Source organism: Neophocaena asiaeorientalis, unplaced genomic scaffold, assembly GCF_003031525.2.
Source record: "Neophocaena asiaeorientalis asiaeorientalis breed wild unplaced genomic scaffold, Neophocaena_asiaeorientalis_V1.1 scaffold170, whole genome shotgun sequence".
NCBI lineage: Eukaryota > Metazoa > Chordata > Mammalia > Artiodactyla > Phocoenidae > Neophocaena > Neophocaena asiaeorientalis.
The window spans coordinates 3,472,315-3,499,123 of record NW_020172463.1 but is presented as its reverse complement, the minus strand read 5'-3'; the positions used below and the strand labels follow the sequence as shown (position 1 = coordinate 3,499,123).

Sequence of the window (26,809 nt, the reverse complement as noted above, 5' to 3'; positions counted from 1 at the left end):
TAACTGCATGTTTGGGGAACTCAGAAAGGAGATACAAAATGCTATCCTGTCAAGAGACACATAATAGCCTCTTCTCACACAGTGATGGTCAGGGAGCACCTGTTAGTGACAACACATTTTATTTGAAGCCGTCACCTATTTTGTGAGAATTGTGGGGAAGAGAGGACTTTGAGGGACCATGATGGCTGTCTTCTGATATATCAGGAATCATCAACGGTAAGAAAGAACTGACTTTGTGCTTAGGCACAGAACAGAAAAAAAGAATTCTGAGGGCAAAAGATACCAGATTTCAATTCAGTAAGAACACTTTTTCACAACCAAAGCTATCCAAAAACACAAAAAAAGGAGGGAGAGTGAGAGACTGAAATTGTTAAGCAAAGGCTAGATGAGTGTTTCAATAGAAAACATCAGAAAGCCCTTCTACAATAGAGTCTAAGTAATATGATAAAGGAGTGTCAAAAAAAATAGTGCACCTTTGGATTTCTGACCACAGGGATAATGTACTGATGTCATGATTGATACAGGTACAGAAATCCTTAGTTTCAATGGTTTAGGATAATTATTTCATTAATAACATCAGGCAACAATACCGAACACCACATACAATGAGAATTACTGTCATATTTAATCTACCACATTTCTAGAGCTGTAGTACAATCACTCCCATAAATTTTTTTTTTTTTTGCGGTACGCGGGCCTCTCACTGTTGTGGCCTCTCCTGTTGTGGAGCACAGTCTCCGGACGCGCAGGCTCAGTGGCCATGGCTCACGGGCCCAGCCGTTCCGTGGCATGTGGGATCTTCCCGGACCGGGGCATGAACCCGTGTCCCCTGCATTGGCAGGTGGACTCTCAACCACTGTGCCACCAGGGAAGCCCCACTCCTATAAATTTAAGCCAGTTATACTGCTTTCACCAAAGTTAGTGTACTGGTAAGGAAATCTTGAGAACTTTAGTGAAGTCACCTCTCCACGGCAGCTGGTGCTAATCCCAGATGTTAAAGAATTGCTTTAAGAAATAAACAAATGTAAAACTTTTTTTCTCTAAAAACACAACTGTAACCAAAGTAAAAATGACTGAGGCAAGGAAAGAGGAAGTTGTTTTTCTTTTTTTCCCCCATAACACTGCTTAAGGGGGAAGGGGTGGGGGAAAAAAGTAAAATCATCTAAATTAATTTTAACTAAATTGCAGACGGCAAAATTTTTGACTAAACTGCAGTGAGCATGAGCTTCATTATGTCAAGAAGAGAAATTATAATAAGTATGTTACACAAATATAACTTTTATGTATATATATATGAATCTTATAACTATAGCTTTAATTTTCAAATTAATAAAATAAACATTAAACTGTTCTTTGTATGCACAATAGAACCTATTGTGAAAAGATAGACAAACATGTAATAAATAATACATGAACTGAGCAAAGCAGAAAAATACTGTGCTGGAGGCATATAATACATTTCAAATGAAGGTTAGTATCACTTTGTCACATATATAAATCAGTATTTCTCAGAATCAAAAACAACATAATATTAGAACTTCTTCATCTTAGTTCTCAACGATAAACCAGACTACTACTATAAATAATTCAAACATTCATCTGGAAAAATGATAAGTAGAAATAACTAGAAACATTTTGAAAAAGAATACTGGGGACAGAGAGCTGAAATGATCAGATATTAAAAGTCTACATACAATATGTAGAACATCTAGTATTAATGCAGATCAACGGGGAGAAAATCCCAAATGTGAACTTACATGACAAAGGTGGCAAGATAAATCAGTAGGAAAGAATACAATTATTAAAAAAACACTTGTGAATAATTAGATAGCCATATGAAGAGGAAAAAAAATAATGCAGATCCTTATTCCATGCATACAACAGAGTTTCCGAGGGATTAAAAAACTAACATAGAAACGATGTTGAAATCCACTCCCTAAAAAACTTTTAAAATAGCACAAATATTCAGTAAATCTTTGGTTGAGAGAAGGTTTTCTAAATTTAAACACAATGGAAGAAATAATAGGGGAAAATTTTTTAAATGACAACCTAAGATTAAAGGCAATAAGCCAAATGTGAGAGAACATTTGCATTAGTGGACAAAGGGTTAATATACAGGTACATACAAACAAGCAAATACATAATCAAAACACCAAGACTCCAATCCGTAGATGAATAAAGGATAAAATAAGCCACTAACATAGAGAAATAAAAACAGTCAATAAAGAAATGGAAAACTGCACAGTTATATTAAAAAATTGAAAATGCAAGTTAAATTAAAATAAGACTTACTAATAAATTAGCCAATATTTTAAACATGTCAGACTCCAAATGTTGGCTACCCAGAGGGCTAAGAAAAGGCACTGCTGCTAGGAAAGTAAACTGACACAGCCTTTCTCAAAAGCAATCTGGCAAATCTGGCAGAGACATAATCTAACTAAATAATGAAATTAATTTTAAAGTTAGAGGAAGAGAAAAGTGGCCATTATGCAGGAGCACGCTGAGGTCTGGGGGTGAAAGGGAGCTTAAGTCAATTCTAGGCAAGGTTTTCTGTTCCTTACAGCCCAGCTTATTCCAAGGAAGTGCTTCTCAAGCTTTCTGGGATGAAAGATCTGTCTTGTGTTTCATTTGTTTCATTTTCTTTTATTTCCAATCTTTCAAAACTAATACTATTGGAAAAATAACATTTAAACGACATAAAATATAAATACATTTTTGTAAACTATCAGAGTTAACATATAAATTACTCTGTCAATTGCTGTAAAAGTTGGTCTAATCGCTTCCTTTACTTCTGTACTCACCTGTGCACATGCCTGTGTGCAGGCACTGTCCACGGACCACACTCTGAGCAGCACAACTCTAAGTGATGCAGTGACATGTTGATAGGCCCCTGTTCAACACTTCCCTAACTGTACATTATTAAGAACAAAATCTAATTTATCAATAAACTGTCATCCACAGATTGACTACACGCATTTTAAGAGTTTTGAAAGGATATTAGGCACAAATTTTGATTGCTCTATGCCAGCCTTGAAAACAGTTTTGTTTCCTCTCATTTGAAATAACTAATGTGTAATCTGCTTTGCATATCTGGTAGCTGCCAAATACGAAGCAAACCACAGCAAATTGTCACTGTCTCTTAAAATTTTACATCTTTTAGTCAGTTCTCACCCAGTTAACCTACATATTAAAATGTAATTCCAATCAAGATACTGACAGGCTTTTTCTGTTTGTTTCAAAAGGGATGTGAGGAATTAAGTTGATTCCCAAGTTTATCTGGAAGAGAAATGCATTATAGCCTTTATATTTTGGTTAAAAAAGAACAATGGGACGGGTGCACTTACCCTACGAGATACCAGTATCCTATGAAGCAAGAGAAACTAAAATAATGTGACTCTGACAAAAATAATAGTAGTATAATCATTATAAATAACAACAGCAATAACAAACATTTACTGAGCATCGATTATGACCAAGGCATGTAGTAAAGACTTGTCATTATTTCTCAGAACCCTGTAAGGTGGATGTTATTATTATTTCCATCTTATTATGAAAATAAGTGACTGAGCTAGGGAAGAAAACAATATATCAATTAAAACAAAATGGAGTTCAGAAAAACACTCAATTTAATGCTCAGGGTAGCATTTTCAAGTCACTCAGGAATGGAGTATTTAATACATGGTTGTAGGCAAGAGATGATCAGATTATAAAATATACTTAGATTCCACTTAGAAAAAGGAAGATAATATTTAAAAAATAACTGTAAGCTGAAGAATGTCTGACAAGGCACAAAACACAGAAGTCACAACTGATTGAAGAAAATTAAAAGTTCTGTAACAAGAAAAATACTGTTTCAAAAAAGTAAAAGAAATATGCTGAATAAAAACATCTGTAAAACATAAAGAAGTAATATCCCTAATATTCAAAGAGATTCAGTGTGAAAAGGACAAGGAATTTAACAGAACTGAGTAAAGAATACTAAGAGGAGTCCACAGAAGAGACACAAAAAGACAAGATTCTCAACCTCACTACAAATCAGGAAAATAAAAACTAAAAAAGAAAGATATTTTTTCACTAAGATGTTAAAAAATTAAAATGTTAATGTATCTAAGTTAATGACACTCTGGGAAAGTTGACACTGATGCACGGTTGCTAGAAAAGATTATTCACTTCGTGTTTTTTCTGAAAACAGAAAAAACTATGGTACCTATCAAACTTAAATATCTGGTTATCCTTCAACTTAAAAGGCTAATACTTCCAGGAATTGATACTGTAGAAAAAGAAATATATTCAGCCTTTCTCTATACTGTTTCTTCTTTCTAGAATGCTTTTTCCTTGTTTTTGTCTAGAAAACTCTTAAGACATGTTCCAATACCAAGCTCAAAGTCCCCTCCTCCTGTCTAAACCATGTTTAATTCATCTTTGTATTCCTCAGCACAATTTCAATAGCCTCATAGTATTTTAAAATTCGCAGACTTCCCTGGTGGCACAGTGGTTAAGAACCCGCCTGCTGATGCAGAGGACACAGGTTCAATCCCTGGTCTGGGAAGATCCCACATGCCGAGGAGCAACTAAGCCCGTGCGCCACAACTACTGAGCCTGCTGCGCTCTAGAGCTCGCGCGCCACAACTACTGAGCCCATGTGCCACAACTACTGAAGCCTGCACACCTAGAGCCCGTGCTCCACAAGAGAAGCCACCACAATGAGAAGCCTGCTCACCACAACGAAGAGTAGCCCCCACTTGCCACAACTAGAGAAAGCCTGCAAGCAGCAACAAAGACCCAACGCAGCCACCAATAAATAAATTTATTAAAAAATAAATAGAAAAACAAGATTTGCGTAGAGGCAAGGCAACAAAGACACGGAGTAGACCAATCAGAACCAATGAGAGAGACTGAAGGTGTTTATGTGAAAGAGTTAACAATGGCTAACGGTAACAGAAGTAACAGTCGGAAGGTAGGAAGAAAACAAGGGACCCAGGGACAGCTAGAGAGAGCCTAAAAAGAGTGGGTGAAACTAGAACCAGTGAAACAAAAATGACCAGCTCAGGCCCCCATGTAGATTCCAAAGCATCAGAAAACCAGTTTTAAAAAAAAGCTTGTGGTGAGAGAGCAGTTATTTCCAGCCAGTCCTGAAACAGCCCAAATCTGCCCCAAAAAGGACAGAAAATGACAATATTCCTTGAGAGAAAAATATGAAAATAAAAAGACCTCATAAAAAGCAGCTTGCGTCGACCCATCATTACCTCATACAATGGAGGCTACAAAAACCTCTCTCTCTAATAATCACATGTAAGATCTGAACACAGAATACTGTACACATGAATTGGAATTAGAGTACAATTTATTCAATTCTTTATCATAGGGTAGCTCTCTTTTGTGTAAGACTAAGAGCTCAAAAAAAATTTGCTGAATGAATAAAAGATAAATGAATAAGTTACAGCCTGAATGCATAGTACTGACAAGGCAAAAACTGTCTGGATATGATCAAATCTTATTTCAGATAATTTAGAAGAATGCTATGAATTAGTATCAAAAATGATCTTGAAATCTATTTGAAAATTTTAATTCATCACACTAAGCTTTTTAATCTGTTTAAAAGGAAAAGCTTAGTAAATTAATATGGCCTAGCAACTTATAAAGAAATATTAGATTAACTTATAAAAAATAAACCAGATTTGCTTTACAGATTTCTCCAATGTATGTTCTCTACTGTTGCTTTCATTCATTTTTTTCCCTGTTAAGCACAAATTGAGCCTCTATGTAAAAATAAAAACCTAGCAGAGATTAAGAGGACAACAAGTTACGGTCTCTATGCAAAAAATCTTCACAGTATTATCAGGGAGATAGCACACACATATTGAACACATAAAAATAAAAGGGAACTATAAAAAGGGGTAACAGTAGTAGCAGTAATAATAAATCTACTTTGTACAAAAATATTAAAAATTAATCTAGAGATTCAGTTAAAGGTTTCTGGGAAGGTCAAGTTTTACATCAGTTATTAAAAAAAGAATCAGTGAAGAATTAAACCATAATAAAATAATAATAAAACTTGAAATAAACAGATTAAGCAAGCAAACTGGGGCTGGGGGAGAAGTAGAAAAAGAAAATACCCTATGGACTGGCTGGGGCTACTTCCAATCAAACTGAAAATAAGTTACACATTGGGCCAAACAAGGAAGCACAGGCACACTGCATTGGTTACCACCGTGTGGTAATCTTTCCTTCATGTAATGTCCTGGGTTCCAGTTTCTTTACTGATAAAATAAAGAGGTGAAACTAGCTTGTCTCCTAAGGTCCTAGCTGTGAAATTCTGAAAGATGTTCTCTAACAGCCAGTATTTTCTGATTCCAGAGATCAGCAAACTTGTATACTGTTTTCATTATCTGAGACTAGACTGCTTTTTAGTCTGGGCATGAACGCAAATAATTAGATCATCTCAGCACTCCAGATCATAAAAACAAATTCTGAAGAATGCCAGTGTAGGCAGTATACTAAACTCAGCAGTAACTACTAAAAACTGCTATGGAGATACACAGGTGCCCAATATGCCATGTTATATAGAAAACACTGCAATGGATATTGAGAGGTCCCAATTACCTTATGGATAAGGAAAGTATTCTAGCTCTAAAGGGAAGATCATGCAAACCTGCGATATTAGTTCACTCACTTCTAAAGCTTCTGACCTACTTCACTCACTACCATCCTTCTGGTCCTGAGACAGTTGATAAATCTATGTTATACAATATGGTGTTAATCATGCAAGTTGTTTTTTTACTCATCAGGTCTGCTCCAAGGACTTGAGGAACTTACAGCCCGGGCCGAGTCACCGAAGTCTATCTTCAACCTCCCCATGGCCCTAATGATAGCAATAATTGACTGGATGGTGTTACTGTAGACCACTGCTTTGTACTGTTTACATTCCTCTTCTGAATAACCAGCTTCATGGATAATTCTAACAAGACAAAAAGAGAAAAGTTAACGCTTACTTCCTTTGATGGAACAGTACACTTAAACATAAAAAAATTTAATGTTTTAAATCTACTTACTTCATCTGCTTCACAATTGTACTTTTCCCAGATTCACCAGCACCTAAAAAAAGGGAAATAAATGAGGGATTTCTAATTTTATCACGTATGTATATCCAACTCCCAACACACACTCTCTCTCTCTCTGTCTCTTACAGTTAATTTTTTAAAAAATTTTATTGGAGTATAGTTGACTTACACTGTTGTGTTAGTTTCTGCTGTACAGCAAAGTGAATCAGTTATACATATACATACATCCACTCTTTTTTAGATTCTTTTCCCATATAGGTCATTACAGAGTATTGAGTAGAGTTCCCTGTGCTATACAGTAGGCCCTTATTTATTTTATATATAGTAGTGTGTATATATCAATCCCAATCTCCCAATCTCCCCCCCCACTTCCCCCAAGTTTGTTTTTTTACATCTGTGATTGAATTTTTTTTATATCAAAATGATCTTTATTGGTTTCCAAACATACAGAAAATTTCTTAAAAATAAGTCCCATCTGTTTATTACATCATAATCCTTAAACTCAGCTAAAAAAAAAATGCTTTCATCGATGTTTTTAATGTATTCCCTGAAGTATTAAAAAAATTCTTTCTTCTATAGCTTACACTGAAGCAGTATAAATAAATTTTACTCAAGATTTTGCTCCCCACTGGAAGATGTTTAACTGTCTGGCCAACTATCATAATTTCAACCTTTGCCTCATGTGAAGTGGACAGACCAGTGGTGCCAAGAAACCACGAAAATTATTTTTAAATATTACGTTATAATAAAATAGCTATCTCACGCATTATATACTCAACCACCATTACTGAGCAAGTGACACATAGCCGGCATGCTTCGCTAACACTGGGGATGCGGTGGTATGGCAGAAATGTCTCCCCCTATGTTTTTCTTTATTCCCTGTCATAAACCCATTCTCAAAACTCTCCTTCACTCTCTACATATTGATGACCTCCTCACAATTTGAGTCTCTAGAATTATGCCATCATAACACGGAAATATCACTAACAAAATGGCCCTTTATAAAATTAGAGCCCTCTAGATACTGTGAACATCTGAGCACAGGACACAAAACAAGGAAGGTATGACAAGTCTACTGTTTGGCTTCATACTGTCTTTGACCAGGGCTACAGATCATGGAGCTGTTATTTCTGTCTGAGAGACAGGGCTCAGGATTTTCATTATCTAGGCCTCACATTCCCATTTTTCCAGAGCCACTGCTACGTGCTCTATGCTCCAGTGTCACTGAACTTACAGTACTGACAACACCTACTGCTGATGACGCCACCAATCTTCTAACATACTGTTCCTCCTGCCAAAGTGTAATTTGCTCTGCTTCCTAGAGCTCCACTGGTGATGCTGTATCAACCACCAAACCTACCCCCTTCCCTCAGTCTTTCCTGACCCACTCCCGCTATGATCCCTGTTGCCTCTCCCTTTGAACATTTTCTACTTGAATGCTCAGCAGCTAACTTGTGCTAGACACACAATCAACCAGAAATGTACCTGAATGTATTCAAGCTATCTGTGATGGATCAGTTAGACGGCAAACTTCTGGGCCTCATTCCCTTCTCCCCTTCCCCCTCCAGCTACACACATCCAAATCATCAGAGGCATCTGAGAATAAGTCATAGTTAAACGGCCTATTTGAAAACCTGGGGGGGAAACTGCTTAAATTTTACTTGTGATTTGATATTCAAGAAATTTTCCCAAGATAGCTGCATATTAAGTAGAAAAGCAGGCACTGAATAAACAATGAGGGCATTATTCATCTACAGACAGCCTTTGAATCTTGGCAGGGCATCTGCCAATACAAACAACTCCAAGATAAACAACCCATTATATATTAATCAACAAGCCATATACTTGGCTCTATGAAAAGCACAATTGTAGCCATTATGGCTCACACATTTCTCTAATTCAAGAGAAGCCCACCCAAGTAACACACCCTCGGCAGCTTCCCGCAGGGCTATCTTCAAGGGGGCCTCTGTGCTTCCAGGGCACGGCAAGTTGACTCAGCAGCAGCCGTGTTTTGCCGATAGGACATTTTAGATCCCAGCATCCATTCACGGGGTGGTGATTCCACATGCACAGTGAGCTTCGATGACCAGCCACCCATGGCCCATTCTGTTAGTGAAACAACTCAGAGGTTCAGAGAAAGGCTCACATGATACAAGCTCGTGAGGTCTGAGAGCCGTACAAGGGGAAAATCAGAAATAGTAAAGAATAAGATGGTTACCAGCTGAACTCTATGGATGCAGATGAGAATTTTTAAATCTTAATGAGAAAAAAGCAAGTTTTCCTAATGTTAGACATTATCTTTAAATTCTAACTCACTTCCTGTCTCATAGAATAGTTGGTGACATGGGACATTGAGCTTACTCCACAGTGAGCATCTAGTCAATGGTTTGAGGTTCCAAAAAATCCTGAAATATGTTTAATATTAAAGAGTGGAGATGGCAGTGTTACTGGCTGGATTTCTACCTAATTTCTTTGCTAGTTAGACAAGGTACTCTCTGTGGACCAGATTTCCTAAAGACAGAAATACTGGGGAAAAAACTTTCATAATTTAGCAGTTTATATAATTAGAATTTTCAATTCTTACTTCCATGCAGAGACTCCTAATAGGAAAATTAGAAATGCTGCACGGTTATGGTCCCAGCATTCTAAACACTGGTATTCTTTCCACATAGCGTACAGGAAGAGTTAAAGGTTGTCCTCCAGAAATCTCAAGTCAGCACAGTCCTGTTTGAGAGACTGACAGGAAGCAATATTGTAAACAAAACAAAACAAAACAAAACAAACAAACAAAAAACGCCTCAGGGGTAGTGGAGGCAGGAGAAAGGAGAAAAGGGTAAATTTTCCAGCAGTATTCGGCTAGGCAGCTACTGCTTTTCAGTTCAATCCACAGGCAAGATTAAAAGAGTGAGAGTACCCTTCTTTCAAGAAGAAACAAGGAATATGTAACACGCATCAGTCAGGAAAGATCAAAGCGTGGGACCGCTGCGGTCACAAAGCTGAGACGGTCAAGGTGACTAGGTGGCCTGTAAAGTAACCGTTGACAAGCTGGTCGCTGTGAAATGAATGAGACTTTAGGGTAGTGGGAAGGGAGGATGTAGCTCCCCAGGGCAAGAATGTGTGCAGTGTCGCCACAGTGGGCCAGGAACCATAAAGCCACTGAGGGGGATCCCCCAGACCTCTCTTTAAGGAGGAAGTGGCGGATGGAAAACTGCATATCTGAGAGTAAATACTGAGCCCAGCAGGTGTGTGAAGTGGAGCCGGGCACCTGATAATGCACCACACAGATAATGGGAGGGCAAAGGAGCATCACCACAGTAACACGGACAGGGACCCACCTGCGGCTCTGGGCTACACACGCAGGGCCGCTTATTAACAGGGCTCGGCAAAGCAAAATATATCAAGTGAGGACAAGTAGAAGGATGAGGGAGGGGAAAGACTAAAAACAAATCACGGTCTAAGTAAAGTAACCCTGTGGCTAGATTACAAGTCCTTGAACAGAATTATATAAGTTACCATTATAAAAATGATAATCAAATCGTGCTCACCCCTGATTTCTGTTGAGGGGCAGTCTAGAGAAATTTGGAATTTTAACTGTGGCGAGGTTTCAAAGAAAAAAGAAAACACCTCTGACCCCAGAAAACACATACTCCACCCCCCGCAAGAATATTCTTTATCCAACTTCGCTTGGGTTCACATTTATATCATTTATTTCCTGGTTTCAGCTCCCTAACATCAAGGCTGTTCGGCATTAAAACGGTGATTTTGTCGAAGTCACCTTATGCTGAATTCCTGACGCCACTACTCCACTTTTAAAAACGCCCAACTTTTACGTACAACTGAACCATTTTTACGTTCAATAAGACTAAATTACAGTTCAGTTTAAACTGGAATAAAACCAAATTTACAAGTGCATTTAAAGTCGCTTCTGTTTATCATAATGCTACTGTAAGATTAGTAAGATCAAGGTCCTTATTTTTAAGATAGAAGCAAATACAGAGGATGCAAGGGCAAATACTAATTAAAGATAAGAGGCTTAATTATCCCCCTTGAAAGTAAAGGAAAATTTCCCTCCCTTTTTCTTAGGACATTTACTTTAGAAAAATTGTAAATGTAAGTGCTTTCTCCTCTCTTTGAAATGTATATACAGTTGACCCTCACCAACCTCGGTTTGAACTGCATGGGTCCACATATACGTGGATTTTTTTTTTTTTTCCCCAATAAATTCATACAGCACTACACAGTCTGAGGTTAGCTGAATCTGTGGCAGGTCCTGGAACCAATCCCCTGCAGATACCAAGGGACAACTGTATACCCTTTTGAAAACTAAATAGGCCTTTTTTGTCAGCTTCATGATCAAGAATGTCTTTCTCAAGAACCTGAGAACCATCTCTTTGAAAGGTAAACATCACAGGAGATAGCACCCCTATCTTCCAGTTTCTGCAGGTAGGTACGAGTCTACCTCGGGTGGGGGTCTTGCTCCAAGTTGCAAAACTACCTCGTCATAAGATAAGTTTGTTTCTCTTCTGGATAAGGTCAATTAGCTAAAAGATGGTTACCTCAATTACCAGGCAAAGTTAGGATGAACTGTGTGTGACATAAGGTGTTGTAAAGCCTCTCATTTAGGGACTAGTTGTCATTTATCTCGAAAACATGTACGTAACCGGTTGAATCAGCTTGGCTATGTTAAGTGGATGACATACCTTTCTGTCTTGCAGTCTCTTAATGGACTGCTTGTGATGCAATCCATTCAATAAAAAAAAGTTTTCTTTCTCCACTACCTTTGTGAAGATGATTTCTGGGTTGGGAGAAGACTTTGTTTTTAATTATTATTCCCCAACATGGGAACAGTCTAGAAATCTTTATTATTCAGCCGTGAGAAACTGTGGACTTACATTTATATAAATATATATGTATTTATAGGCTATATCTGACATTCTGGGATATAAAAATAATGACTGTAAACAGCAGAATCTAGATTCCCCCAAATGATCCCCTTTCTCCAAATATTAACTCCCCATAAAATTACTCCCCGAGCCATTCATGTCTGAGATGGGGATCACACTATTACACCGCACCAGGATGATTACACACACACGACTACTCTAGCATCCACGTAGGACAAAAGAAAGGAGAATTGTGGGCAACACAGGAAGCTTTTTCCTGGCAGCCTAGTCAAAGAGACCACAGAAGTAACTAATTGAACTGAGAGATCAATGTTTCTAGAGTCGAGTCTCAAGACTCACACGGTGAGGGTAAGGAAGGATAGAGGACTGGGGGCCACAAGTATACGCTTCGGGGTCTACAAGTTTGCTGCAAGAAATTTTAATTCAGTGTTTTTATTTGTATAACAAGAATAATTTAAGAAATGCTGAGTCATCTGAATGCTTCTATCTAACTGAATTTCAGGATCTATATTTGAGTTTGTGTTTATAGGTCCTGAGATACTCAAGCAAGTGCCAAACACTGTACCTTGCTTGAGAATCTATCCATCCATCACTCTATCTGGTTTGGCTGTCAATCACTAGACCCCCTATCCAAAGAAAGGGCCATGTGTTTCCAGCAGGCCAATCCGAGCTGTGTTTGAGAGTAAAATTCCCTATGCTTATACATCTTATACAAACCATCAAACAGAACATTTTACAAATTAATATATGTAAACATATTTATATATAATATACATAAAATATACTAAAAACTTAACAAAATAATCACTTTGGATACACTGATTTTTTTTTTTTTTTTCCCTCCAAGAAAAGAATGAGATCTAGGTGCCAGAGATTTTCCCTGGCCTTTTATGTGAAGATTATCAAGAAAAAAAAATCACAGCACTTCAAAGCATAATGTGAAATCTGGCCCACAGAAGTCATTTTCCATGATCACATCATGGAAAACAACATTAAAGGATGGGGCCAAAACAGAGGGAAGCAACACTGAGAGAAAACTAGGATAAGAGAAGCCAGACAGCAACCCTTGAGCCTTTAGATATAGTCATATTTAGGGAGTCATATTACAGTTGACCATCCAGAGTGGAAACACTGTTGAGAGTTAAAGGGGGCACAAGCATAAACTAGGACTGACCTGGGAAAAGGAGAAAATATATCACTCTAGTCAGAACTGAAGACAATTTCAACTTGATTTCCAAGCTATGAGTCAGTTACGAGTTTGCTTTCTGTCACATGGACCCGAAAAGAGTTTTGGACTAACCCTGTGCCAAACAGTATTACTTTAATTATCTTGAGCTAATGAAGGAAAAACAAAGGTTAATGACGCATTTGTAGCAAGTAAAGGTCAAATGATAATTACTGCATGCTTTGCAAAAGAAAGTTACAGAAGTTCAGACAGAGAAAAGATGTGGGAAAATCAGTCATTGTATAGCCCACTGTAGAAGAGGGATGCCTTAATCCAAGAGTCATACTTGTGAGTACAATTTATTGTGACTTATATTGGATTGGCCAAAAAGTTCGTTCGGGTTTTCCTGTAATGTTACAAAAACCCGAACGAACTTGTTGGCCAACCCAACCACCATTATTTGTCTTACTAAATTCATATTAACTTTACTTTTTAAATGTTCATATACATTATGTTATAAAATTGTTTTTATAGTTCATAGAAGACCTATAAAGCATAAGGAACTTTGTTCCCAATGACAGTTACACACATTTGTGAAAATAATTTAGAATTACACAGGGGGGAAAGGTTTTCCTTTATCAGGGGGCCATACACTGCACTAAAACTCAAGTCTAACTGTGCTCCTGTTTTTGCTCAGCTGTTTACTATTAAGGACCAGTAAATAATTAACATATACAAGCTCTCAACTTTTCCTATGTTGCCCTACAATTCTCCATGGGTCTCTGTCACATTTCCGAACACATGTGAGCAGAGGCACCGACTGCCTTTATTCTCAACCATCTTTTCAAGGATGTTTATATAGAGAATAGTCTTAGAAGACAAGAGATAATGCTTCCCTCTGGAACAGAGAGCAGGTCTGTTTGTTGTCTACCATCGTAAAGATAACATGCTCTGGGACAAAGATCAGGTGGGCTTACTGCACATTATGAAAAAAATACTGGGGATCCCCAACTTAAGGGCTCCTCTACTGCAACATAACCCATTGCTTGTGCAGCCACGGCTCTCTTCGTGTTGCCCTTAGGGAACTGGGGCTGGGTAAATCGCCATAAAGGCTGATACTCTGGCAACTGCAATTGCTATCTATAATAAAGTCATTTTTGTCTCTGAACCAGGCCTCTCATGTCTTCTGCCAGCAACCATGAAACTGGGGTGGGAATTCTCCAGCAGTCCAGTGGTTAGGACCCCATGCTCTCGCTGCCATGGGCACGGGTTCGATCCCTGGTTGGGGAACTGAGATCCTGCGAGCCGCGTGGTGTACGCCCCTCCCCCCCCAAAAAAAAAAGAAAAATGAAACTGGGGTAAGCTAACTTGTTCGTTTGTAAGTAGGGTAAAGTCTCAGGTACTGAATAATTCTTGACATGCTCTTCTGCTTAATTTTTAATTAATTCCCAAATTTCTGACAACTAAGGACACTTCCAGCCATGATCTCTACACCTGTACTACTTATCTTTCCTCAAATGGCAGCTTAATCAGGTTCGTCCAATAAACCCAAAGAAACAGCTAGAACAGTGGTTCTCAAAGCATGATCAGCAACACTTAAGTATCAGCAACACTTAAGAAATGTATATTCTCAGGTCCCACCCAGAATTTACTGACTCAAAGTCGGGGAGTGGGGCCCAGCAGTCTGTGTTACAACAATCCCTCCAAGGGATTCTGAGAACAAGGGAGGTAGAAGAAAGGTCTCCTCCTTTTTTCTTGATTGCGATCAGAATTATTATAGTGATTAAGTTGCTGACGAGCTATAACAAACTATTATTTTTATGAAATATTTATATTTCCCTCCTCCCCCTGAAAGTGAGACAAGTAATATTGTTTTACATTTCTGCAAATAGCTTATTAAAAGACAGCTTAACTCTCCTATCTATGTCTGCATTTAATATGATACAATGTATTACTTTGGTTGAATGAAGAAAATCCATTTCCACACATTAATGTAGTTAGAAAATGGAAGAGCATTTTAATAGCATTTGCAGATAATTGTGGATAGTCTTCTTTGATTCTATACCAAACTTTGAAAAGGGTAGCTTAAAGTTTGGTTATAATGCATTTCCGTGAACTTTGGTAGCTTAAAATCCATTGGTCTATCTTGTACTTGGAATGGATCTCTTACCCATGTCTTAGTTGGAAATTAGTTCACTGAGTTATGGAGAACTGAATGTTGACATATTTTCAATATAAAAAAAAAAGAGCATTTATTTTTAAATTGCCTTTTTAATATTATACATAATTTCACCAGAAAAAGCTTTAGGTCATAAGATGATATCAAGCTCCCAGTGGTAGGGACATGATTTTTACATTTCTTTTTTCCTTTTTTTGGCTTGAAAGCTCAAATTTTATTATTGGCAACAAATACTGTTTGCTGTTTTCCTTGAAGTGACAACTGACTAACTGCCAAATCCCCAAGTCGGATTAACCATATTTTTCTATTAGTCTTTCTTTCAAGTGAAAATGGAATGGTATTCCAGGAAAAGAGCAACTAGTTCAATTCACAATCAATCACACAGCTGCTATTCCTCACGACAACCAACGTGCTCTGGCATATGCAAAAGTAGTTTGGGAGTACTTCCCATTTGGTCACACAGAATATTAAAGACATATGTACTTAATGGTCAAGATTTGATAAAAATCATCATGCTTATGACTTCAGCATTTTTTAAATCACAAATGCTTAGTAGTGAAGAATACAATGACTACTGGTACAATCTCATGCTACTGACATGATTCAGCAGTTTGACCATTACTACTTTTGTACCATTAGAGCAAACAACGCAATAGAAAAGGCAAACAACATCTTAGTATTACTATGAAAATGGTCTCAGGGCTCCCAGGGTCCACAGATCCCTCCTAAAACCAGATTTAATGTCTTTCTCACCCACTAGACTATGAGCTATGAGGGAAGAGAGCCCCTGGTTTCTGTCACCATGATATCCCCAAAGCTAACTCCTATGGCAGGAGCACAAGACACTTATTCACCAGCTGGATGACAGGAAGAGAGGGAGGAGAGCGGGAGGGGAATATACAACATGAAGAAAGCATAAGAAAATGTAACTGAATATTTACATGAATTGTGGAAAGGGAGAATTCTGTTAGAAGACCAGAAGAAACAAAGAAGTGGGTGGAAGCTTGTGACTGCCCCTTAAAAACAGGTTCACACACACACACACACACACACAAAACAAACGAACCCAACAACAACAACAACAAAAACAGGTTCTCTCCTTCTTCTATTGTAATAAGAGTAGTGGCTTGGAACATGGCAGCTAGAGACTACATTGCTTATCTTTCCTTGCTGCTAGGTGTAGCCACTTCACCCCATTTCTCACCAAATCACGATGTGTGTAAAAGGAAAATGCAGCCTTGGACGCTCTCTCCTGTTCCTACGTACGAGCTAGAAAATGGGTGTCCCTGTAGTCTTGTTCCAACCATGTGAATTAAGACAATGTCCAGGGACAGTAGGGCAATGAGAGGGCAGGAACTCAGGTCCCTGAATGGTCATGTGAGGCAGAGCACCCCAGCTCTAGTTAACCTTGGATCCGTTACACAAGAGAAATAAACACCTATCTTCTTTAGGCCACGGTCAGGTTAGGTTTCTCTGATACAGAGCTAGGCCTTCATGCTGACAATTCTTTAAAAAGTGGTCTAGATTGAAATATACAAGCAAATATAAAACAAACTAAAAAGTCCCCAAACCTACAAATGTTTTAAAAAATTACCATAAGTAAAGTAGAAAGGCAAACTACAGAATAGGGAAAACTATCAGTAATTAATGAGTAGCAAAATGTAGATTTTTTTTTTTTCCAGTGCACAGCAAAGTGATTCACTTGTGTGTGTGTGTATGCTTTCTCAGATTCTTTTCCATTATAGGTTATTACAAGATATTGAATATAGTTCCCCGTGCTATACAATAGGCCCTTGTTTATTTTATATATAGTAGTGTGCATATCTTAACCCCAAACTCCTAATTTATCTTCTCCCCTCCCCCACTATCCCCTTTGGTAACCATAAGTGTGTTTTCTATGTCTGTGGGTCTATTTCTGTTTTGTAAATAAGTTCATTTATATTGCTTTTTAGATTACGTATGTGATAACATATGATACCTGTCTTTCTCTATCTGACTTACTTCACTTAATATGATAATCTCTAAATCCATCCATGTTGCGCTATATATATATATATACATACACACACACACACACACACACACACACACCCCACATTTTCTTTATCCATTCATCCGTCAATGGACACTTAGTTTGCTTCCATGTCTTGGCCATTGTAAACAGTGCTGCTGTGAACACTGGAGTGCATGCATCTTTTAGAATTAGCGTTTTCTCCAGATATATGCCCAGGAGCGGGATTGCTGGATCATATAGAAGCTCTATTCTTAGTTTTTTAAGGAGCCTCCATACTGTTTCCATAGTGGCAGCACCAATTTATATTCCCACCAACAGTGCAGAAGCGTTCCTTTTTCTCCAACCCTCTCCAGCATTTACTGTTTGTAGACTTTTTAATGATGCCTATTCTGACTGGTGTGTAGCTGTCCAGTTTTCCCAGCACAACTTATTCAGGAGACTGCCTTTTCTCCATTGTATACTTGCCTCCTTTATCATAGATTAATTGACCATAAGTGCATGGGTTTATTTCTGGGCTTTCTATCCTGTTCCACTGATCTATATGTCTGTTTTTATGCCAGAACCATACTGTTTTGATTACTGCAGCTTTATAGTATAGTCTGATACAAAAACAGAACCCATATATATGCTTCCTACAAGAGAACCATTTCAGTTCTAGAGACACATACAGACTGAAAGGGAGGGGATGGAAAAAGGTATTTCACACAAATGGAAATCAAAGAAAGCTGGAGTAGCAATATTTATATCATACAAAATAAACTTTAAAATAAAGCCTGTCACAAGAGACAAAAAAGTACACTCCATAATGATCAAGGGATCAATTCAAGAAGATGATATAACAATTGTAAATATATATGCACCCAACATAGGTGCACCTCAATATATAAGGCAAATGCTAACAGCCATAAAAGGAGAAATCGACAGTAACACAATAGTGGGAGACTTTTACACCCCACTTACATCAATTGATAGGTCATCCAGACAGAAAATCGATAAGGAAACACAGACCTTAAATGACACATTAGACCAGATGGACTTAATTGATATTTATACAGCATTCCATCCAAAAGCAACAGAATATACATTCTTCTCAAGTGCCCATGGAGCACTCTCCAAGACAGATCACATGCTGGGCCACAAAGTGAGCACCACAAAGTGAACATCAGTAAATTTACGAAAACTGAAATCATATCAAGCATCTTTTCCAACCACAGTGCTATGATATTAGAAATCAACTACAAGAAAAAAACTGTAAAAAACACAAACACATGGAAGCTAAACAATATGCTACGTAACAACCAATGGATCACTGAAGAAATCAAAGAGGAAATTTAAAAATACCTAGAAACAAATTAAAACAAAAACATGAAAATCCAAAACCTAGGAGATGCAGCAAAAGCCGTTCTAAAAGGGGTGTTTACAGGGATACAAGCTTACCTCAGAAAACAAGAAGAATGTCAAATAAACGACCTAACCTTACATATAAAGCAACTAGAAAAAGAAGAACAAACAAACTGAAATTAACAGAAATCATAAAGATCAGAGCAGAAATAAATGAATAGAGATGAAGAAAAATATAGAAAAGATCAATGAACCTAAAAGCTTGTTCTTTGAAACGATAAACAAAATTGATAAACCTCTAGCCAGACTCACAAAAAACAGAGAGAGAGGGCCGAAATCAATAAAGTTAGAAATGAAAAAGGAGAAGTTACAACGGACATCGCAGAAATACAAAGCATCATAAGAGACTACTAGAGCAATAAAATGGACAACCTGGAAGAAACAGACAAATTCTTAGAAAGGTACAATCTCCTAAGACTGAACCAGGAATAAATAGAAAATATGAACAGACCAATCACAAGTACTGAAATTGAAAATGTGAATAAAAAACTCTACACAGGGCTTCCCTGGTGGGGCAGTGGTTGAGAGTCCGCCTGCCGATGCAGGGGACACGGGTTCGTGCCCTGGTCCGGGAAGATCCCACATGCCGCGGAGCGGCTGGGCCCGTGAGCCATGGCCGCTGAGCCTGCGCGTCCGGAGCCTGTGCTCCATAACGGGAGAGGCCACAACAGTGAGAGGCCCACATACCGCCAAAAAAAAAAAAAGAAAACTCCACACAAACAAAACTCCAGGACCAGATGGCTTCACAGGCGAATTCTATCAAACATTTAAAGAAGAGTTAACACCCATCTTTCTGAAACCGTTCCAAAAAATTTCAGAGTTAAGAAAACTCCCAAACTCATTCTATGAGGCCACCATCATCCTGATACCAAAACCACACAAAGATACCACAAAAAAAGAAAACGTATATTTTTATAACTCATAATGAATTAACATTAACTGACAAGAAAAACACCAATACTCTAAATAACAAAAGACATAAACACAATTCATAGAGGGAAAACAGATACAGTAGTTTTAAACTGCATACAGATATATATATATATCTTCATACTATAAAAAGTACCTTGAAAGAAATACACTGAAAAGTGTATCTGACTAATGCAATTTTTTGCCTCAAACATTTGTGTAATTCCAAATTTTTAAACTGTCAGACCGAATCAAAATTATGCAATTTATTTATAAAAATTTGGTCATCCCTCTCCAATGATTAAAGTTGAATAAGATCATCTTCTTTAATCTCGTTTGTTTCAACCCACGTTCCCATCTCATCACTCATGCACATAAATCTCACATTCTGATCACAGCAAATTACTTTTACTTCCAAAGTTTCACAACCATCCCCGCCTCCATTCCTCCCCCATACTTTCTCCCAAGTGGAGCCTTTATCAACATCGGCACTACAAAGGACCACACCATGTTCAGGCAGGGAGCATCTGGGATTGAATTTTCCCAACCAAGGCACATCCAATTCTCAGGGACAGTAAAAACTGAGCAGACAGACACCAGGCCTGCTACATGGCCCAGTATGGCAGGCGGGAAAACCACCCAGCCCGCAGCCATAAAGAGACTCAGGTGAGAGATTCCGAGGCCTGCACTTTGAGGCAGCTCAAACAGGCAGGCTCTAAGCAGGCCATGAGTTACAACACCAGAGACTTCAACTGTGATACCAGGAGCACCTAGGTGAGAGCCAGTACCTCCACGATCAGAGGAGGAAGAGGGCGTTACATCTAAGGGACTAGACCCTGTTCCCGCTGCAATGAGCTCAAGAAAGTCACTCTTCCCTCCCTGCCCACTCACAGTGCCCCACACCAATTACGGAGAACAGCAGGAAGGAAGGATGACAAGGGATGAAACATTTTTATCTGAACACTACATAAGTAGACTGTTTAAATAATCAGATTGGACCAAGGCTTAAGCAACATTGAACATTTTGTAATTTTCCCTGCTAATCAGCAGGAAGTAAATTGATTTTAGGCTAAATTAAAATTAAAATAGTGTGAATCAACTCTTGTAACCCTCACTATTAATATACAGGCAATGATCTTTAAGCATATTTTTAAAAAGACAAGGATATTATACTTTCCCCCATCAAACATCCCAAATTTTACACACTATCTCCATAGCCTGTTCAGAGGAATTATTAAACCAGACTTGGATGACCACATGTCTCATATCTGATGTGAGCTGACATCATCCTTTCACCACTTTGAACATTTCCCTTCAGTACGTAATCCGATGAAGATTCCCTTTTCTACTTTAACCAACTCAGAATAAATCAATTCCGTGTGGTGCCAAGCTTTTGCTAAATTTCCATGTACCTTAAAGTTTTAATCAGGATCCTGGTTCAGGCAGTGGAAGTGGTTTAAACACGAGAGAAAAGAATTCCATCGCTCTTTCACAAAGCAGTCCGGGGCTTGCGGTCAGCTTGATACTGTGAGAGACCCAAGCACCTTCTATCTTATTGCTCTGCCACCTTCATGACATGGCTTCCGACTCAGGTTAGGTATATCTGTTCAGGATTCCACTGGCCCATGAACTTGAAGTCAGTGGGAGGGACAAGGAGAGGAAGTGAGGGAATGTGCTTTCTCTTTAAGGGGACAACCCAAAAGTTGTAACTCATTTCTCCTCATATCCCCGTGACCAGAACCTAGCTTCCTAGCTTCACCTGGCCACCAGTACAGCTGGGAAATACAGTCACTAGCTGTGTAACTCTGTGTCTAGAAAATAGATATGGAGGGACCGTGCATACTGGGGTATAACCAGAAATCTCTGCTTAGCTAGCCCATAAGCGTATTCTTTTCTTTCTTGTGCCATCTGTTCCACCTTTAAGTTAAAAAAAAAAAGCAAAAACTTTTCAAATGAAACATTATGCCAGTCAATATATACAAAATGAAAGAGTTGGGTTTGTGTTTTGTTTTTTATTTGTTTTGGTTTCCTCCTGAAAACTAAGTTGGATGCCTTGGAATAAAGTAATAAAGCAAGCTATTTTAAAAGGCCACTGAATTAGATAAGTGTGAGAAATTGTCCAACAGAGACAAGCAAAAAAATTAAATCTAAAAGGATTCTTCATTCATATTTCTTTGCAAGTATCTTTAATTGAAAAAAAACTGGACACAAGGGGTTCATTTTGGATATGCAAAAAAGACAGCTGTGAACTACAGTCAGTGATTCATACTCCCCCCAAAAAGGCCATGATCGTACATCAAAAGATTGCTGAATGGCATTATACCTATGTTTTCAACTAAAACAAAATATTCAAGTTATATTTGCAGAAGTTCTTTTTAGGGTTTCCCCTTAAGACAGGTAAATTCTGATCCCATCAGCACAGAGAGTTTCTACGAAGGAAACTTCCCCCTGCAAATCAACATATTCAGAATTTAATTACCTTTATCTTCCAATTTCTATACTCCTCCCACAACTATTTTTCTAAAATGTTTAAATTTGTATCAACTGTTTAACCAAAAACTTCTGAGCATGGCATTGCAAGGATGCTAGGATTTGGACCCACATGCCTTTTAGCCTCATGTCTTCTATACTATACACCTCCAATCAGTCTCTAGCCATGTAAGTCTTCAAAATAATCTAACCTATACAGCCAGAATTCTAGCATCTATGCGTCAAGGATTATGTTAGGCAATCAAGTCAAAGTTGAATAAATCATGGGTCCTGACTCTAGAGAGCTGTATCCAGAATCAAAAGAGATAGTCAAGAAAATGAACAATTTCAATATACTTTCATTCAAAACATATGAAATACCCACGTGATGGCAAGCACAACTCAGGGCATCGAGGGCAGAGCGAGTGGGAGTAAGAGCTGTGGCCCCCATCTCATGGGGGAGGAAAAGGTGGCAGGAAAACACTTCAGGTCTTGGGGTGAGGAAAGGCTAGTTAGAGGGGGTGACTGACACATGCAGATCATTTACTTAAAATATCAATACCTGCTACTAATATATCTCAACAAATTGATGTATCCAGTAAGTCAGTGGAAGAGCTCAATTAATGAAAGTTAGAAAATGACAGTAAAAGGTTACAGAAAAGTTAGTACAAACAAAACGTGTACAAGTATGTAATTCCAAAGTATAATAACTACAGCCCTAATATACTTTTCACTGGTCCAATAATGTCTAAATTACCCTCTTTAACCACTCTCCTAGGAAGGACACCAATAGGATTATGTCCAGAGAGGAGGTGTAGAGGACTATAAACTCCTTCATTTGAGCAAAGGCTGATGGAGGGAGGAATGTTTAGAAAAAGACCAGGAGACAACAGGATGTCTGATGAACAGCTGAAGAGCCCTCTCATGGGAAGAGAAGTTATACTGTGTGACACTCAAGAAGGCTGAATTAAGATCAATAACAAATTACACAGAAGCAAACCTCTCTCAGTAAAAGGAATAACCTATTAATAAAATGATGCCAGAATCTATAAAAACACATCATCTGTCAATAGGATTATTATTCCCCCCAGTTCTTTATAGCAGGAGGCATATATATATATATATATATAAAAATAATATAAAATTTTGTTAGATGTCATTTTACATCATTAAGATATAAGTTAAAAAGAAATGGTGCAACTCCCCATTTCCCACAGTTAAAAATATTGTACACTTGGGCTTCCCTGGTGGTGCAGTGGTTGAGAGTCCGCCTGCCGATGCAGGGGACACGGGTTCATGTCCCGGTCCGGGAAGATCCCACATGCCGTGGAGTGGCTGGGCCCGTGAGCCATGGCCGCTGAGCCTGCACGTCCGGAGCCTGTGCTCCGCAAGGGGAGAGGCCACAACAGTGAGAGGCCCGCGTACCGCAAAAAAACCCAAAAAAACACAACAGGATACTACTTCACACCAGGGTGCCTGCCATATAGCACAGCGGTCCCCAGCCTTTATGGCACCAGGGACGGGCTTCGTGGAAGACAATTTTTCCACGGACGGGGGGAGGCGGCTCAGGAGGTAATGTGATCGATGGGCAGCGGCAGATGAAGCTCTGCTCGCCCACCACTCACCTCCTGCTGTGCCACCCAGTTTCTAACAGGCTGCGGACCGGTACCAGTCCATGACTTGGGGGTTGGGGACCCCTGACATAGTGGTTACCAGGATGGCTAGAATCTAAAGGTCAGATAATAACAAGTGTTGGTGAGTATGTGAAGAAATCAGAACCCCCATACACTGGTGGTGGGAATATAAAATGGTGCACTGACTTTTAAAAACACGCTGACAGTTCAAAAAGTTAAACAGAGTTATCATTTGATTTAATATTTCCACTCCTAAGTACGTACCCAAGAGAAATGAAACATAAGTCCATGCAAAAAGCTGTAAATCAATGGTCAAAGCAGCATTATTCGTAACAGCCAAAAGATGGAAACAACCCAAATATCCATCAATTGATTAATGGATAAACAAAACGCGGCATATCCATACAATGGAATATTATTGGGCATATAAGGAATGAAGTACTGATAGAGGCTACAAACATTATTATGGTAAGTGATAGAGGTCAAACAAAAGGACCACAGAGTGTATGACTCTATTTATATGAAATGCCCAGAAATGTCAAATAGATTTGGAGGTGACTGCCCAAGGATACAGGTTTCTTTTGGAGGTTATGAAAATGTTCTAAAATTGACTACAGTAATGGTTGCACTACAATGTGAATATACTAAACAACACTGAATTCTACACTTAAAAAGGGCAAATTGTATGGTTGGGGAATTATATCTCAATAAAGGTATTTTAAAATTTAGTAAAAATTTGATTGTCAATAATTATAATTAAAAATATAATTTTAAGAATACTTTAGTAGAAAACAAACTTATGACTACCAGGGGGAAAGCTGGGGGGCAGGAGGGGGGATTAACTGGGAGATTGTGGTTGACATACACACACAACTATATATAAAATAGATAACTAATGAGAACCTACTGTATAGCACAGGGAAGTCTTCTCCATACTCTATAATGATCTATAAGGGAAAAGAATCTAAAAAAGAGTGGATATATGCATAACTGATTCACTTTGCTGTACAGCAAAAACTAACACAACATTGTAAATCAACTATACTCCAATAACATTTTTTTAAAAAAGAATATTTTAAATACCAGATTACAGACATTCCATTTACCTCCTTCCTATGAAACTGTCTTGAAAATTGACTAACACTTGGTTCCCTGCTCATAGAAGACCAAATCTTTTCTAAATGGAAACTTTGTTGTACCTTTCCTTCTATAGTGTAGCATTTCTGACCACAGTTTGCTAAAAGACTAGTGATTTTATCTAAAGCAGAAATCCAAAGATTTTATACCTAGCAGATTAGTGGTGTCTGTTATGAGAGAATGATGTATTTCTACCACTTTAGTCTTAATCTAGTACTAGCAAAATACTCCGAGGAGGAAATTTTAGTCTGTAAAGTCTCTAGACTTGCAAAAGTTATATGCTTTTAGACCATTAAACAGTCATTTTAGAGCTTCATTAAGGAGAGCCAGAGGGCTCCTACAGGGGGCAAGTGGATGGAAAAAGTCACCCCAAGTGCCAGATGTAGGACAGGATATGGGATCTTCCTAAAACTGTCATCTTTAAGTCATGATTCTTGCTCCCTCTTTTAAATCCAGGAATATTTTAAAAGATAGAAATAATTATTTTTTCAATTCTGATAGACAAAATACTTAAAACTACAAGAATCGGGAAAAGAACTACAGAAAGAGGGTAATGAGAAAACTATTATTTAAAATACTTAAACTAGGTAAGATGAAACCAACAAACTAATATAGAGTAAGCAACAATAAAGAAACAAAAAATAAAGCACGAGAATGGCAAGCAGAGGAAATATAGAAGCCCTGTAAACTTAAAAAGATAATCAATCTCACTAATCACCAAAAAGAAAAGTAATAAAATACTTTTAGCCAAATCAGTATGGTAAATTGTAAGAAATGGTGTGGGAGTGTAAGTAAACTCACATACTATTCCTGAGAGTAGAACTGTTACAACCTTTTGGAGGGCAACAGACTATATATTTCAAAAGCCTCAATAAATACCCTAATCCAAACACTATGATCCTTTTTAGAGATCTGTCCTAAACATATTTATATATTTTAACAATATGAAAAGAATATACTCAACTTAAATGTCCAGTAACAGGGAGCTGATTAAACAAATCATGCTATAGCCATATAAATTTATTCTTATAAGAGCATTAAAAACGTGATGGCTCTATATGAGTCAACATAGAAAAATGTTCAGGATACATTATGTGAAAAAAACAGGATGTAAGAGTGTATGGATAGATTAAATATGTGTTTATGAATATACACAATCAGTATCTAGAAGGATATATACAAAATTGTTATTATCCCTTGAGACTAGGATTATGAATGCTTTTCATTTTCTAATTTACATACCTTTTTTGGTAATTCTTTTTATAATAATCACATATCACTTTATAATAAAAATAATATTCGAAAAATAGCATTCAAACCAAGTAAATGATATATCAAGTGGGCGAGTGCAAAAAGAGATAAGACATATCATGGTTAAAAATAAGAAAGACTGAAAAAGAAAACAAAGCTAAAATAAAATAATTTCAAAATTTAAAAAGAATGTGCTTATATTTAAGAATAAAAATTACTGCATAACACAAATTACAAAATAAGTAAAATATTTTAAAAATTAAGTAGAAAAATGTATGTGAAAGGAGACTGATATTATAATGGTGGGATAGCTAACAAAGACTGATATTATAATGGTGAGATAGCTAACAATTCTGAAAGTGAAAAGTTTAAAATCTGGTAAATTAAGGAGTTCCCTGGTGGCCTAGTGGTTAGGATTCCAGGCTTTCACTGCTGTGGCCTGGGTTCAATCCCTGGTAGAGGAACTGAGATCCCGCAGCCTTGCAGTGCGGCCAAAACAAAACAAAGCACACACACACAAAAACCAAAAAACATGTAAAAGAACGAAGTTGGGGGAGTTCCCTGGCAGTCCAGTGGTTACGACTCTGCACTCTCACTGCCAAAGGCCAGGGTTTGATCTCTGGTCAGGGAACTAAGATCCCACAAGCTGCAGGGTGCGGCTAAAAAAAAAAAAAAAAAAAATGAA

General features: G+C 37.9%; 1 protein-coding gene across 2 annotated transcripts in view; it reads right to left on the bottom strand.

Annotated features, from left to right (window-relative positions):
• Positions 1-26,809, bottom strand: part of GNAI1 (G protein subunit alpha i1) — an 86,914-nt gene that overhangs the window by 27,632 nt on the left and 32,473 nt on the right. For both annotated transcript variants that reach the window (XM_024738096.1, XM_024738095.1), the window contains exons 3-4: positions 7,053-7,095; positions 6,817-6,958 (exon numbers count right to left, since the gene is read on the bottom strand). In XM_024738096.1, coding sequence (XP_024593864.1) covers positions 6,817-6,958; positions 7,053-7,095 — 185 coding nt within the window. The remainder of the gene's footprint in view (positions 1-6,816; positions 6,959-7,052; positions 7,096-26,809) is intronic.